This window comes from Corvus hawaiiensis, chromosome 7 (assembly GCF_020740725.1).
Source record: "Corvus hawaiiensis isolate bCorHaw1 chromosome 7, bCorHaw1.pri.cur, whole genome shotgun sequence".
Taxonomy (NCBI): domain Eukaryota; kingdom Metazoa; phylum Chordata; class Aves; order Passeriformes; family Corvidae; genus Corvus; species Corvus hawaiiensis.
In genome coordinates this window covers 17,040,515-17,055,979 of record NC_063219.1, presented here as the reverse complement: position 1 = coordinate 17,055,979, position 15,465 = coordinate 17,040,515, and the positions used below count along the sequence as shown (strand labels likewise).

The following is a 15,465-nucleotide window of genomic DNA, read 5'->3' as shown; positions in this document are numbered from 1 at the left end:
TCTGGTTCAGCTGGGCTGAAGGGATACTCGGGGGCTGCAATCGCAGGCCTGCAATCGCAGGCCTGCAGCAGGAATGTTCCCTGCCTGGCAAGGCAGCTGCCGGGCAGCCGCGCCCCTTCCCCACTCCTTCCCAGGGCACATTTGCCTCTGCTCTTGTAGCAAAGACAGAATAAAAATAACTGAAGGTCTAGAATAGTAATGTGTAAGCCGTGTTGAATAATATAGCTACTGTATTAATTTGTTCATAGTCCATATTTTGGGTACTTTTCCTTCTGTTAAAAGAGCAAGGAATGAGAGGAGGAAATTATCTTTTGCCTTTCCTGAGTGTTGCACACTAACTCCATCACTTGGAATTTTCAGAGGTGTAAACTACCCTCCCATTCTCTTAGCACTGAGGTGCTGCTAAAATTAGCCTTTAGTTAGTGCTAAAAGGCAGTGCTGAAATTATACAACACTGTTGTTAACTTGAAGCCCAGAAAACAGTCATAAAGCTACTTCGAGACAAATACTATTTTGGTTGGAATTTTGTTCATACAAATATTGAAATTGATAAGTGAGCTGAACTAACACTGAAAAAAGATATTTATTACATTTTACCTTTTCCTTTTCTTTTTTTTTTTTTTGTTCAAATCACTTGCAAAAATCAGCTCTAGTTTGATAAAAACGCAGCTGAACTTTGTTGCTAATTGTACTGTTGGGGACCTCAAAAATTAATTGCCAATAATTGAGAAAATATTAACAAATAATTTCTTCCATGGCAAAATTACTGAAAAATAAGCATTTTGAAAATATTTTTACTTGAAATAACAGAAAGGCATATTTAAAATATACCAAATACAAAAATTAGTGTATTATATTAGTGCTTTTTGAAGAATGTAATTTTCTAATTTGTTTTTCTTGGCTATTAGTGTATAAATGACTATTTTGCAATTTATGCTGTGTGAATTAAAGTAAATAAAATAATTAGGAGCAATCCTCAGATTCATGAGCCAAATTAATAACAATGAGGGTTTTAAACTTAAGTTTATGGGCTAGATTCACTTCAGTTTTGTGGCTGTTCTGCCACAGTCTCTGTCATGATAAAAACCAGAACTTTGGAAGCAAACCAAGAATGCCTTATTGGGAATTTTAACATTGTTATGGACACACACACGCAACACTTTTTTCTTTTTCTCTTTTTTCCCTCCAGATGATCCAGTGAGCTTTACTATTGAGAGACTCAAACACTAAGTAATCATGTTATCTCCAGGTAGCACTTCTGTTGGAAACAGAAGAAAGGCAGAGAAATCTATGGAAAGTGCAATCTATATCATTTTATCTCCTGGAAGATTTGTCTCAGGTTCTACAGGTTTGATTCTTCTCTTTTTCTTTTTTAATAGTGAAGAATGAGACATCAAAATGCATATATACATATATTTATATTTTCAGAACATACAAACCTGCTGAAAGTCACCAAAAGAGGGATGAGGCAGATATTGGGAAAGAGACTTATATGAAATCACAGAAGTTAATGGTTTCAACAAAACTGGTATTGCTGATATGGTCTGATTGAGCAAAACAGCAACAGAATCAGAACATATTAGATGAGACTACTGAGGGGAATTTTAACTGGATGTAAACATGCCATACATGTTCTCTGTTTAGTCTCAGTTTTAATCTTTCCTGTTCAACATTTATTCTTTTAACTCTATTAATAATGACACATCTGTTTCCTAATACATAAACATTTGAAGTAGGGCCCTTTTCAAAAGTTGTATTCTGCTTTTTATTTAAGTAGTAGGATGTTCCTAATTCCTAAATTTAATGGAACAAATATAAATCAGTAATGACTATGATAGAGTATACTCTATCAAAGCAAAGTATTTTTGATATGTTTTTCCCTAAGGCCCTGAAGAACACACATCAATTTTTATCACAATAATTCCAAACATTAAAAGAACTTTCAAAATGTTGTAGAAGTTACTGTTTTCTCTTTCAACAGGTCTATTCCAATTACTCTTTAAAGTACCATCTGCCCTACTGAGTGCCAAACCGGCTGTTTGGGCTTTTTTAACCCTGTTAATATTGCTAAATCAAAACCAATTCCCTGAAACACTGAGCTGGATTACATTCCTTTTCCTCTAGCATCAGAAGTACTGTAAACTGACCACTGGTCACTATGCCAGATTTTGTCCTTATTTACACCTGTGAATCTTCAACATATTATGCTGACAAAGAATTTGGCCTGAATATTTTGATTATAATTTGCAATAAATATACTGGGATGAGAATAGTGAAGCTAAAAAGCAAAGGGATGATCAAAACCTAGAACAAGTTTACAGAAGAACATGCGATAATGCCAGAATGGACAACTATTCCATCAATTATCTTCTAAAAGTCAGTAGGTACATCTCCACTGATTCTGAAGATGTATTTAGTATTAATCATCTAACTCTTCCCTTAAGCAGGACTAGTTTCATGATTGAATCATTATTCATTCAAGAATTTTTGCCTGACCTGCACAAAAGTTGAATTTTGAATTGGGTTAGAATAATCAGCAAAGTTAAGCACATGCATATCAAGTATGCGTATCTGTCAGGATTTATTTTCCTTTTATTTTTTACAACAATAAAAAAGAAATGGGAAAACAATCCAAACTGCCTCTTACCCATCTTCATACAGTTAATGCATAATTATCAAATGCTAAGGGGAAAAAATAACTATAAGCAATATTTTAAAAACTAATAATCAATCTTGGAAAAACTTTTCATGAGTGGATTTAGTGACTTAAGACTAAGTAATTACTGACAAGTGTTAACAGCTTACTATAAGTCACAAATGGTCATGGCTGTAAAATGTACACCCAGGAAGAATTGTAACAACATTGCAGTCCCTTATTATCACAGCTTATATTATTGAGGAAAAAGCAGTTATTTTGAACTTAATTCTTTTATAGAATATTCATTAATCAATGCCAAATTTTGCAAGGACCACAGGTATAAAACATGAAATAATGAGTATTTGTTCCCAACGTATTTGGATGACAAGCATTCTTTAACAGTTTATGCATAATAAATTTTCTGATCTGATTTGACTCCATAGTAAAATGTTATTTGAAACTTCATTTTTCATACAACGATGGGAATTACTGTTTTCTTTTTCCACTCTTTAGTTTTGGAAATTAGAAGAATAATCAGCTTCTTCCTGTCATCAGTGTGTAAACTCAGCTAATTCTGAATTGCTCAAACAGGACACAGTAGCTTATTCCAAGAATACCCAAATGTTGCACTAGTGACAACAAAGATGTGGCACTTGCATAAAAAAAGAAAGCAAAACCACCTCTCTCTAGGATTTGGGTATTTTGGTTGGTTTTGTGCATTTGGTCATCATACTCTTCCATACTCTTCAAAGTCCACGCAATGCACTGCATTAGCAGCATTCTCTATATACCGTATTGAATTACCTCAGACACATTGGAGATTTTTAATGATTGGGGAAGCACATAGTCATTGGTATCAAATCAAACACTTGATCCTATCCAAATCACGTTGGCTCTTTCAGATCTAAAGTTTATGTAATCCCCCCAAAATTAAATAAATAAGTTACTGTTCATAGCTTCAAAGATGCTAGAGGAATTTATTTGTCTACATATATAAAGTCAACCTGCCCTCTCGAAACATTAAAACAAAATTTCTTTTTAGGTGCCTTCAGACTTCTCTCAGTGTCAAACACCCCCATATAACATAATTCAGTTTGTTCATGTAAGCCTGTCACTCAGTGTCCAAATGCCACCGTTCTTATAATCTGCTCTCAAGAATGCCAAAATCTTATTTTAGGACTGTTACTTAGCTAAAATCTTCATAGATCAAGACAAGCTGTTTTAATCGAACAGTATCATTCCTAATGCAACTTATATCAATTAACATTCAGTGAAAATGTTTGTGGAATATATACTTCAGACACACAAGGAGCTTGCTTGTGTTCAGAGCTGTTATAAAATAATCAAACTTTTCACAACTTTGGAGAATCAAAAAAAATGACTTGACATTCCCTTATATTTAGCAGTTACTGAGGGCTACAGGAGGGCTATAGGATTTTTTCACCTGACTTGGCACTGATGTATAAAGTGGAAAAAACTGTCTTTACTGATGCTGTCAGAAGCATATTTCTCCAGTGAAGAAGCCTAATTTCCAGAAAATTATAGAATATCCTGAATTGGAAAGAACCCACAAAGGCCACTGAAGATCTGCTACACTGACAAAGGCTGAACATACGTTTTTTTCCTATGTGGAGTTTAACCTAACTACCACACTGCAATAGGAGGCACAGGCAGCTACATCAGCTGTTGTACCTGAACTATAATGACTCGAGGAATTTTTTTTATCACATCTTACCTTCAGCTTAGATAGGAGGAATTCATGATCTTGAAGTAGTTTTTTAGTCTCATCTTGATTGCTGCCAATTTCCAATATATTTGGTGTTGATTCAGCCAGCTGAAGCTTCACCCATTTTCCACACTGTAATAAGTAAACAGTTACAGACTTCAGAAAACACAAGGTTTCCTTCATTTATTTACTCACACTCTCAGCTCACATGTACTTTCCATAGGCATAGGAGCACAGGGACCATACACGCAATGAAGACACTGAGAATACAGTATAAACTTCATTCAGTTACTTCACAGGTGACAAAATCCCAGACTAGAGTTATCCAGAAGGTACTACAATATCCCACAACTGATGTAAACCATCCTGAATAATTACCTGAATTAGGTGACAACTCAACTCATTATCACCTTATTCTGCATTACAAACAAACTCTAGTGGCTGAGGTTAGCATGTTTTCCAAGTTGCCTGGAGAATGAAAAATCAAGTTGCCAATAAATTCCAGCTGGGATTCATTACTAGCATCCAGCTCCCAATGCCAAATTTTATGCAAAGTGTAGGTGTAGATTCTAGGTCACAAGACAGGGCTTTAGGTGCTTATAAGCACAACTGTATGCACACAAGGGCTTTACTGAAACACGTGGGACTGTGAATTCACAGCTTTCGAAAACAACTACTCATAATCAGGTTTAGACCGTATTTGTTTTCCCTAGAAAATACCTCATCTGTGGAGTTTGTAGAACCACTTATTGTGTAAAGTTATTGCTGAGTACAGGTTAAAATTATTCAGGGAGTCTTAACTACAATCATCGTGCTTTTAAACACATTTTTATGCCACTCTTCATTGATCTCTTTTTAGACAGAGTAAGAGGAACTATTTCCCTCTAAGAGCCTACATATTTTGACCAAATTATTTATCCTATTTGAAAAAAATAACCCAACGACCCAAAAGCCACAAACAGTAATCATGAACAGAAACAGGTGTTAACTTCCAAGAAAACTCTATTAGCTATTGACTAATCAAATGACCTTGCTGTATCATTTTATGCTAACTGCTCATTTTCCAGAATATTTAAAAGAAGTGTTAATCAGGGAGTAACAGAGAGACAAGAACAGACGTGCCAGCAGTCGCTGCCTCACCTTAAGCACAGCTATAACAATACTGGCATCCCCGGCCTGCACAGCCACTGAACTGACTGTTGTTGTAGAAGGCTTCTGCTCCGAACTGGCTTCATCTGACATCGTGTTTCACAATGGGACTTCATACATCAAAGCAGACTTGAAACGCTCTTTCAGGGTCCACTGCTCATTTCAGAAAGCACCAGAGTCGCTTGGATTCATTCAGTGAAGTGGCTCAGCTAACACTGATTAGTCTGCCCAAAGGAAAGAACAGGAGGTTAAAAATAGACAACTCCATTGAGTTTATCATTCTTGAGAGAGATTTGACACACCCCTAGTTTGGTAGCATTAAGCTGCCTGTTCTTTTCTGTCACCATCTGAAGTGTGAAGGGCTTCTTCCATGGACATCACCTGACACCAGCTAACCAAATGAAAAAAGGTTCTCAAATTAAAACAGCTAGAAAAAAAATTACCATTGATTCTATACAGACAAACTCAGTGTTATGAGGTTTCAAACATGCAACCATCGAATCTACATTTTCACATTATACAAGTAAAATACTTTCTCGCTTACTAGTTACTGAATATATATGTTCAACGTGATTCTTCTGAATCAAAGTCTTTAAACAGGATGGGGGTGTGTATATAAATCAAATGCTAAATCAAAACAGGGGATTTTTAATCCAAAATTACTTAAAGGTATAGTGACCATAACAAACAGAGAAGGAAACCAAGTACCTTGAATTCTTAAGGAATATTTTATTCCTGTCTAAGATCAAGATAATTTTCCTGCTTTTCAATTTAATCTTAAATTGTTTCTACAGTCTTCATTTTGATCTAAATGAGTATAAGGAAGACCTCTTTAATAGTTGCTTAAACTCCCCTGAAGTTTTTTATTCAGTGCGGGGAATTATTAGACACAGTTAGATTACAGTATTGGTTTGGCATATTAATTTTATTGCCACTAGTCCAGAGCATGCCACAAGTTGCCCACACTGGGACAACAGCTGCTGGGTTTCCTTCCACAGAACAGCTGAGAAAGTGACACTGCTGTTTCAGCTTGCAAGCCACTCTGGAAAAACAATTCCACCCAAGAAACTACTTGCATAAGTCTCCCCTAAGCATCTGTTTGTTTGGTTTGTTTAAAAATATTTAACATTTGAATACATTTTTATATAAACTAGATTTGCTAATTACAAACAAGAACATGCACACCTGCAGTGGAACCAAGATCTGGAAGAAAATTCTAAAATAGTTTGGACTAGGAGAAACTTAAGGTAGTTACAGGGAATTTCAATTGATGTGTCAAGGTGGCATTTTCCTTTTTGCTCGTTCATTTCTCCCCTCTCCAATTGTTGGCAGATTATAATCTTAATCTGAGCACCACCTTCAAACCATGAGTTTCAAACAGGATATGAAGAAGCCCTTTATGTTGTTTATGCTGAACAAAATGGGCTTGGCAGAGAAAATCCATCCCTTGTGCCGAATCACAACCATGAACCCTCAAGCTGCCAACCAAGGAACAAATATCACATAGTTTTCTGAAACTCTTTGTAACACCTGTAAGAGGCCCAGGGACCCTGCCACTGAAATATTAGACGGATCACCTTGGGACTAATATGTACTCCTGTGATAGGTATGGCAGAACAAAAATTTGGTATTTAATCCCAACACAAAACCTGGGAGACAGAAGTCCTAAAGAAAACTTCCGAATTGAAACATTAGCGAGCCCTATTTTGGTTTGAATGGAAGATAGATCCATTCTACAAAACCTGCTAAATACTCCAGCTTTCAAAAACACATTCCAGAAGACAAGCAATTTTGGATTTTTCACCCTGCAGGCAGGACAGCACTTGGAGGACAAACAGCACTTGGTTGGTGGAAAAACTAATTAGGAAAAACCAGCCAGACTTCTTTTTACTCTTACAAAAGGAGTTACAAACCAATTTTGGTATTATGTCCTTGAGTTTTTGTTCTCTCAGAAGAACATTCTAAGTGTTTTTTTTCACAGCACAAGTTGGGCCAATCCATCATCTCCCTGGGGTAGCCAGACATAAGAGCTGTTTTTCATTCAAGTTAAATGAGGTATCATTTTTCACAGTGCTGACAGCTGGAAATAAGGGAAAAATGCCACACTCAGGAAGTTGACTATAAGCAAATTTGGCAACAACTGAGACAAGTGATTCAGAAGGTCTGATAACAAATGAATGGATATCATATTTATTCATCTTGTGCTAAGCATACAAGATAGAGACAGGGAAACATCAGAGTAGCAGGCAGAGAAAAGGTATCAAGGAATCAAAATGTGTCTTAGAACACAACCCTGGGAGAAAAAAATGAGGATCTTGGAACTGCATGATGGCCCATTTCAGCTGTGTCCAAGGGAACAAAATTTAACAAGCATGCCTTTCTCTGTCTTGTTTACTTACCTGTCTGTTCCTCTGTCTGAAACAAACAAAAATCCTGGTAGCAGCCAGAAAAAGGCAGGCTATTTGTGTCAGGAGAAAGAAATATTTTCCTTTTGCTACTGCTGTGTGAAAGAAGAGAGTAAGAATGACAAGAAGAAAGGAATATTCACCAACTGTCCACAGGAAACAACAAAACTGAACAAAGGAACAAAGGAACCAATCTCAGGAAAGCAAAAAAAAAGATCCAAGTCTCTCTGGTGTAAATAATGTCATGTATTATCTGAAACGACTGTACGTAAAAAGGATTTGAGAGGTAAATGTGAAAAAATTCACTTCATTTTCAGCACATAGGGTGTCCTATCCACAGGTTTTTCTCATGTGTAGCAAGCAAAGTGTGCTAATCCAAGTTTTGACAGTGATGCATAGAAAAAGGATGTGGTTTTTTTGGAGATAAGTTTATTTTTGTTGAGAGCATTGGAACTACTGGTGCACTATGAAAATGCCTCTGGGAGAGACAAAGCTCACTCCCTGCAGCCCCAAAGATGCAAGGTCCTTCACTTTGACCAGTTTGTAAATGTAGTGGGTCTCCTCTTGTCTCACACCTGGGAGAACAGGCATACACAGCAAAGAAGGATCCCTCAAACTGATGGGCTTCATGGGGCTTGCAAAAAGGTGTATAAACACTGCTTCCACAGCCCCACCTGAAAGAGGGACAAAGACATCAGTCTTCTCCAAGTCTGTGCTTGTGGCTTTTTACTGGTTCCCATGGTCTTACCTTTTGAGTAGGGACCATTTCCAGGTATCATCAGGAATGAGGGCATGAAAGCAAGCATAAAACAAAACAGCTCATAAAACAGCCATGGAGGTCACATCAAGGGTGAAGGTTGAGCAGGAGGCAGGTATTTCTCCTGGAAGAGGCTCCTCTTTACCCTACACTGGTTGAATAAGTTTCCAGGGTGACAAACCGAGATTCTAACCAAGTATTCCTAAAACCCCAAAGCAAGAATGATAAAAACCATCCTGGCAGCAGTCAGGGGAGAAAGGCAGGAGACAGAGGCACCTCATCCCAGAGACCAGACAGTACATGGATGGCCTGTGGGGAACACGAACTTGGAACGTCATCTCTTTCTTAACACTGAGATGGAAAGAAGTTTTCTTGCAGAGAGCTGCCCTGGAGAGAACGCTGACAGAAAACAGAAGGGAACTGTGGGCCTTGCAGACATTCCTTTTCTACTGAGGGCCAGAGTGACAGGACAAGCAGAGGCTGTGCACAAACCAACTTCCTGCATCCAGAGGCAGGGCGAGGACCAGCACAAGTTGCTCCACAGGCCCAGCAGGGCCCTGGGACTGGGTTGCAGACCAAACCGAGGGAAGTCTGTCCTCCGACAAACCCAGATACCCAGGAGCAACAGGCACCCTCATGGGCCTGGCTCCCCCATGGCAGTGATGGGTCACTGCTGCCAAGTTCTGGAGGCAGGACAGGTGCTGCAAGCAGGGCTAGAGAGAGGGAAAGGGTCAGCCAGGGTAAATGACATTAACATCAGGTAGGTAAGAGCTGCAGCACAGGCAGAAGGTATATCCCTGCCAGTTGAGAGCCCGGGAACTTAGGAAAAGGGGGCTCTAAAGTAGCCCAGGACCCTGCTGGCCCCAAAAGGAGATTGTCCTGTCCTTGCCACCATGGAAAGAGAAAGTATAAAAGTGCCAGTAAAGGGCTAGGAAACAGCTGTGGAAAACTGCCCAAGGGGTAAAAGACAACCTGCTTCCCTCCAGCAAAAAGTTTCAAGAACAAACTATAGTCCATGTTGCTTGGAGTATTGTTTCAGTTCCAGAAACAACAGTTACAGATTAATTTTAAAACATCAAAGTATAGTGAAAAATTACAGCTTGTATATTCCCACTCTTCCTGTGCATCACCCTAATAAAAACCTTTCTACGCTTTCTCCTTCATCACCTGTCCTGAAGACACTTCTTACCACACTAGGAAATCAGCATGAAAAGAAAAAGCTACCCAAAAAATATTATCACACAAAGCAGAGAAAATACCAAAAGGAAAGTTATCCCTGTCACACTGAACATGTCTCTGTGAAAGAAAATGAAGCAACACTGCTAACTGTAAAAGCAGCAGTGTACAGAGATCAAGAAATCAGCAAACACCTTAACACTGCTAATTTAGTCCAATGGTAAGAGCAAAAATCACTGTTTGTTTGCTTCCAAGGACAACAACATTTTAAAAAACCCATACAGTAAACAGACATGGGGAGCAATGACAGCTGAAACATTTCAGTCCACTGGTCATCGATTTATCATGTCCCACTCTTTCACCCTGAAGCTTTCTCTTCCCTGTATCCCTCCTTATGGATTTTAGAGGATTCCCACAAAGTATACATGCTATTTGTACCTAGAACCTGTAAAAATAGCACCTAAATCTCTACTATTTATTAAATGATAGAAAAGATCCAACAAATTTAACTAGGGTTACCAACCAAATGTCACTTCAGCCTCCACATTAATTTTAAGAATGCTCATATAACCTTTAAATTTAGAACTCCAGATTCTAAGTGTTATATAAACAAACACCATTCTTTCTAGCATCTGTTATTTTAAAAATTGTCTTCCTGTGCTTTTCTAGCCTTATATACAAGATAAAGAGGTATGCAGCACATAGGGACTGCTTACATTTTTATATTTTAGAAGAGTGTACAATCACCCTATTTTCAGAAATATAGAATTAATAAACTAAGCTTGGCAGTAATGTGCTCATCTAATCTGCTTTCTTTATATCTTGTTATCTTAGCACATGATTCAAGATGGGCAGCATAAAAAACTGAGGTGTTGGATTCTCCTCTTAAGAACCCCTGCAGCAGAACAAATTTCTTGTTCTGAGAATGGATTAACACATTAGTGCTTTCAGAAAGAAGTTCCTTTCCTTTTTAAACATAACCCCATGCAAAAAAAAAAAAAAAAAAAAAAAATTCTTTAGATTCTTTACCTGCAGATACCCGTGAGGTGGTTTCGTATAACAGTAAACTGGAGGAAGAGGATAAAAAGCACTTTGAGGAAAGGAAGAGAAGGGAGCATGAGCCCCTGTAATAATTCTGAAGCCATTGACAGCTCCAAGTGATTAACAGCTGTACCTCAAAGTCAAGCTATCCGAACAGATTTCTCCAAACTGAAACACATTAGTTACACTATCATGTTTTTTAGCAAGTTTAATTTGATTTTGTTGTCACAGACAATAAAAAATACAAGTTGGATTTACACCTTTCCTTAAAGTGACAGCTAGAGAAAAGACATAAGAAAGAAGTGACTTGATGACTATTTGAGTGTAAATATAATGGCAAAATATAAACAGTGAAAATTTTAACTTTTGAAAGGGGTAAAAAAACTGAAACAAAACAGAAAACAATTCACAAGTGTGAATTGCAAAGGGATCATGTCGTCTTCTCTCATGTTCCAGGTGAAGACATCAGCACATCCTCCTATGTTTACTGCAGAAATGGCAGGGAGGCTCCCCAGTTTCCACAGAATCAGCTGGAGAACAAACTTACCCCATCAGCACCCCTGGTGAAGCTCAACATTTCTGTCTCACTGGGTGTTGTCCAAAACAAATGCTGCACAGCCTGTGGACCTCTACTCTGGTGAATGCAAAAGTGAAGCCGTTTTAGCAGCTCACAGGTGGCAAATGCACAGGTCAGCCCAGTTGAAAGGTTGTCAACAAAGACGGTGGCCCAGGGTATTCAACTCTATCAGGAGGGTGAAGAGACATTAGAGGGTTCATTAGTCCGTTGTTCAGGCTCCAGCAGCGGCAGCAGAAAGAGAACAGTTTATTACACAGGATTACTATGTTCCCTTGCCCATGCATGTAAGGAAAGCCAACAGGACTTTTGTTACTAAATTCCTTGGGAGCATTTGAAATTCCTTCCTGATGTGGTGTGTTAGCACAGTGGAGTATGCACTCTGCACCAAATATAGACGTGAGACAGGCTACTCTTTCTCTCTGTAAAGAAGGAAGATTAAGATGCAGATTGTAATCTACATCTAACTCTCAGGGCAGCTACAAACTACCACTAGTTAGGTAATTTATTACAATGGCACTTTGGCCCCATGTCTCTAATTTCTGTGTTTAACTTACATTTACATGTCAGCTGTATTAAAAGACTTTGAGTTTCATTTTTTTCAATGTTTACACATAAATACAGACGTATGTATTAAACTTGTGAAATAAAAACATCAGTTAAAAATCACACAGACTGTTCAGAGGGTTCATGCACTGTAACTGGGTTCTTAGGACCATCTTGTAAGAGAGAAAAGTCTCTGTTCAGACCTATGAAATGCAATCAGCCAGCAGTGATGCAAAAAGATCAGTATGAGCCATTTAGTTAACAGAAGACTAATTAAATAGATACAATCATGCAAACCACACCAAAATGCAAAAGCCATATTGTTGCTATTTTTTGGAAAAGTTGAGTTACATGAACACAACTTTCAGAAGACTAAACTTAGAACAAGTACACAAATGCGTTTCACAGCCACACTTCTAACAGAACATTACTTTACACCTCTGATAGTTATCCAGAAAAGAAATATTCAGCAGGGCAGTTGAATTTTAGGTGATAAAGAACCACGAGGCTTCAGAATCCTTTTTAAAAAGGCATTTATCAGTGGGGTTATAAATAGCATGCTTTGTTTTGTTTTAAAAAGATAAGTCCATCCCGTATAACTGCTACTTGAAGGTTGACACTTGAGGATTCCTCTGTGCATTCTGGTCACACATTTCCCTCTTCCAGACCTTGATACCTCAAACACAGAGCACATACCACGTTCTGCCTGTTCCTTTCAGGTAAGTACTGAACTGTGTCACATACTTAGGAGATGAAATCTTGGAATTCCAGCCCCACCCGCCCCAGTCTATTTGCCTGGAGCTGTGTTAAACAAATGGGTGCTTACCCAATGTATCAAGAGTGTCACTACAGGGTATGAGGATACTCGCTCTGCGCTCTGAGTTTCAGTGGCCCTTCACTGTACTTCAGAATTCAAGTCCCACATAAATCTAGGAAGCATTGCCTACAATTTAAAAAAAACCAAACCAAAACTCCCCCCCCTCCCCCCCTTGCAGTACTATTTAAACACTGAAGAGCAGTGAAGATGGATTTGGAGGTTTCAGAGCCATTGTTTGCCATCCATAGCAAAAAACAGTCACCAAGAGTAGGTGATTTGTTCCTTGTTCTGGGTGCTCAAACTGCTTTGGATCTGAGTGCTGCTGTCTGCAGTAGCGGGTGGGTACCTGCAATAGGAGAGGTTCACAGGGCAGAAACTCAGTACCAAGACTTTATACAGATCAATATTCATGCTGCTTGCCAACTGACACCATGATGAGCAGGCTGCCTGCATGGCAACGTGTACTTACTACAAGACACCATGGTGTAATCCTGTGGGGAGATCATCTGGAATGAATGTATGTTTATCCTAGTGGAAAACTTTTAAGAAAATAAAGCCCCAAAATGGTTTTGTTTTTTTAATACTCCTGGAGTGGCTTTTCTTGTGGTCTAACTATGCAAAAAAGCTCTGGGTGTGGGAAATTGAACACAGGCTGATGTCTTGTCATGTCATTAGGACAGCATCACCTTTCCTGTGTTATAGCTGTTGCTTTTGATTTCTTCTTCCAGAACCTGAAGGGTGAGGTGTTTTCCTCCCTTTTTCTGAGGGTTTGAACCTGCTCCAGAGGTCTTGGTTTGATTTCTTCTTCCAGAACCTGAAGGGTGAGGTGTTTTCCTCCCTTTTTCTGAGGGTTTGAACGTGCTCCAGAGGTCTTGGTTACTGAAAAGTTATCATCTCTGACTGCTCTGTGCCTGCTTGGGTGGATGGGGCAGGGATGAGAGCCTTCAGCTGTTTTCTTGGGGAAGAAGTGACAGCAAAAAGGAGAGATGAAAAGCTCTCATTTTTATAATGCAAGCTTCAGCTTTTGCTTGAAGCACTGTTCAGGGAGTGGCAATGTCCTTCAACCTCATAATGGGCCATCAGTCATCTTTTCCCATGCTTGCTACTCCAGAGAGTCCTCACAGCTGGACCTCTACAGTTCCAGGAATTATTCCTTCCCCCCACACAAATATACAAGAATCCAAGGTGTTCTTATGTCTTTTCCTATGAGAGGACCCAGTAGCCTATGAACAAGGACCATAAGTAATAGAGAGCTGTGTTAACTTGGTGTTCTGCACATCTGGCTCACTTGGGCACCAGGACTTGGTCCTACACAGAGTAGGACCTGGGCAAGTGCACTTGAAGAGGAAGCTGCTTCAGGAAGATTTCTGCCACACCTCAAGGCCCTGAGGGGATTGATTTCAAAAGCATAGCAGCCCATGCTGTCAAGCCAGAGATAGGTGTCACTCTTCCACACCACTGCACCCAGTGCTATAACATCACCAGGAGCCTCTCTTCCCCAGAGACATGCATAGAATATCACTACCTTTACTTGGCTGTAGTAATGCTCTGACAGCATGTCCTTGTTGGATTTGTCTGCAGATTCCAGGGACAAGGACCCTGGATCAGCTCTGGAGGTGCACATTCCTTTGGAAACTCCCCTGCTGTGATCCCAGGATCTGAAAGCCCACCTTGGCAGTGCATTCCCATCTGACAGTCTGTTCAGGCTCCCTACACAGGTTATGTGGCTGCAATGCTGCATTCCCTTGCTTCGCCACATGTCCAGAATGCTTCCTTCAGGACAAAAGTATTTTCCTGTGAACCACAGAATAATTTACTTTTGACCACTTTTTCTGATTTCTCAAAGTAGCTGCTTCTGAAGTATCAGTCCTCTAGTGAATTCTGCAGTCAGCTCCTTGAATAAGGATCCCCATTGCTTAATTATCCTAAATTTCACACTTGAAAATAGACTTGCCAAGGACAATAATCACCATTTTTGTTTGAGAAAAGGACAAAATTGAGGTTTACTGATAAGGCGGATATAAGGTGTGATGATTTCACATTGTGGAGACAAAGGGCAGACAAGCATTATAGCCAAAATTTACAGTCAGAAACAAAACTGCACTTGGGGCCCTCATTTATAATGGGATTGGGAAGAGAGGAGAGGAAATACCAAATCAAGTACAACTGTAAACTTCTTGCATTTTTCAAATTGCACATAGGTTCTTGCTTTGTTTTTAATTAACACAATTTCAGTGTTAGAATTCAGGAGGCAGAGCCCTGTGGATTACATTCTCAGGCATCGCTTGCCTGATGTTACGGCCTGAGAGCAGTTCTGAGTACTCACTGACAACAATAACATTGCTAGGGTGCTGAGGTTAAACTCTCATAATGCAAAATAACTTCCAGATTGAGGTTTTGACTGGCTGTATTGAAAATGCACAGACATTTTTACAGACGGTTTACAGGAGAATCATGGTGTCACTGCTGTGCAGGAGGTTTTGCTCCAGCCTGTTCCTGTCCTCTAATCTGCAACTGACCATAATCAGTGTTACTTTGAGGCCCTGAGGTAAAAGTTAATTTAAAATAATAACAATGCTAATATAATTACAAATCTTTACTGTTTCATATTTGTTTATTTTTGCACTTGTTGCTTA

The 15,465-nt window shown here is 39.0% G+C and overlaps 1 protein-coding gene across 4 annotated transcripts in view; it reads right to left on the bottom strand.

Moving 5' to 3' along the window:
* Positions 1-11,856, bottom strand: part of CCDC141 (coiled-coil domain containing 141) — a 71,279-nt gene extending 59,423 nt beyond the window's left edge. For 2 of the 4 annotated variants that reach the window (XM_048310143.1, XM_048310144.1), the window contains exons 1-3: positions 11,440-11,852; positions 5,505-5,737; positions 4,374-4,496 (exon numbers count right to left, since the gene is read on the bottom strand). In XM_048310143.1, the coding sequence (XP_048166100.1) occupies positions 4,374-4,496; positions 5,505-5,606 (225 nt within the window). In that variant the 5' untranslated portion in view covers positions 5,607-5,737; positions 11,440-11,852. Of the gene's footprint in view, positions 1-4,373; positions 4,497-5,504; positions 5,738-11,439 lie in introns of all 4 variants that reach the window. The other 2 variants (XM_048310142.1, XM_048310141.1) reach the window with 2 other exon arrangements.
* Positions 11,857-15,465: the final 3,609 nt, after the last annotated feature.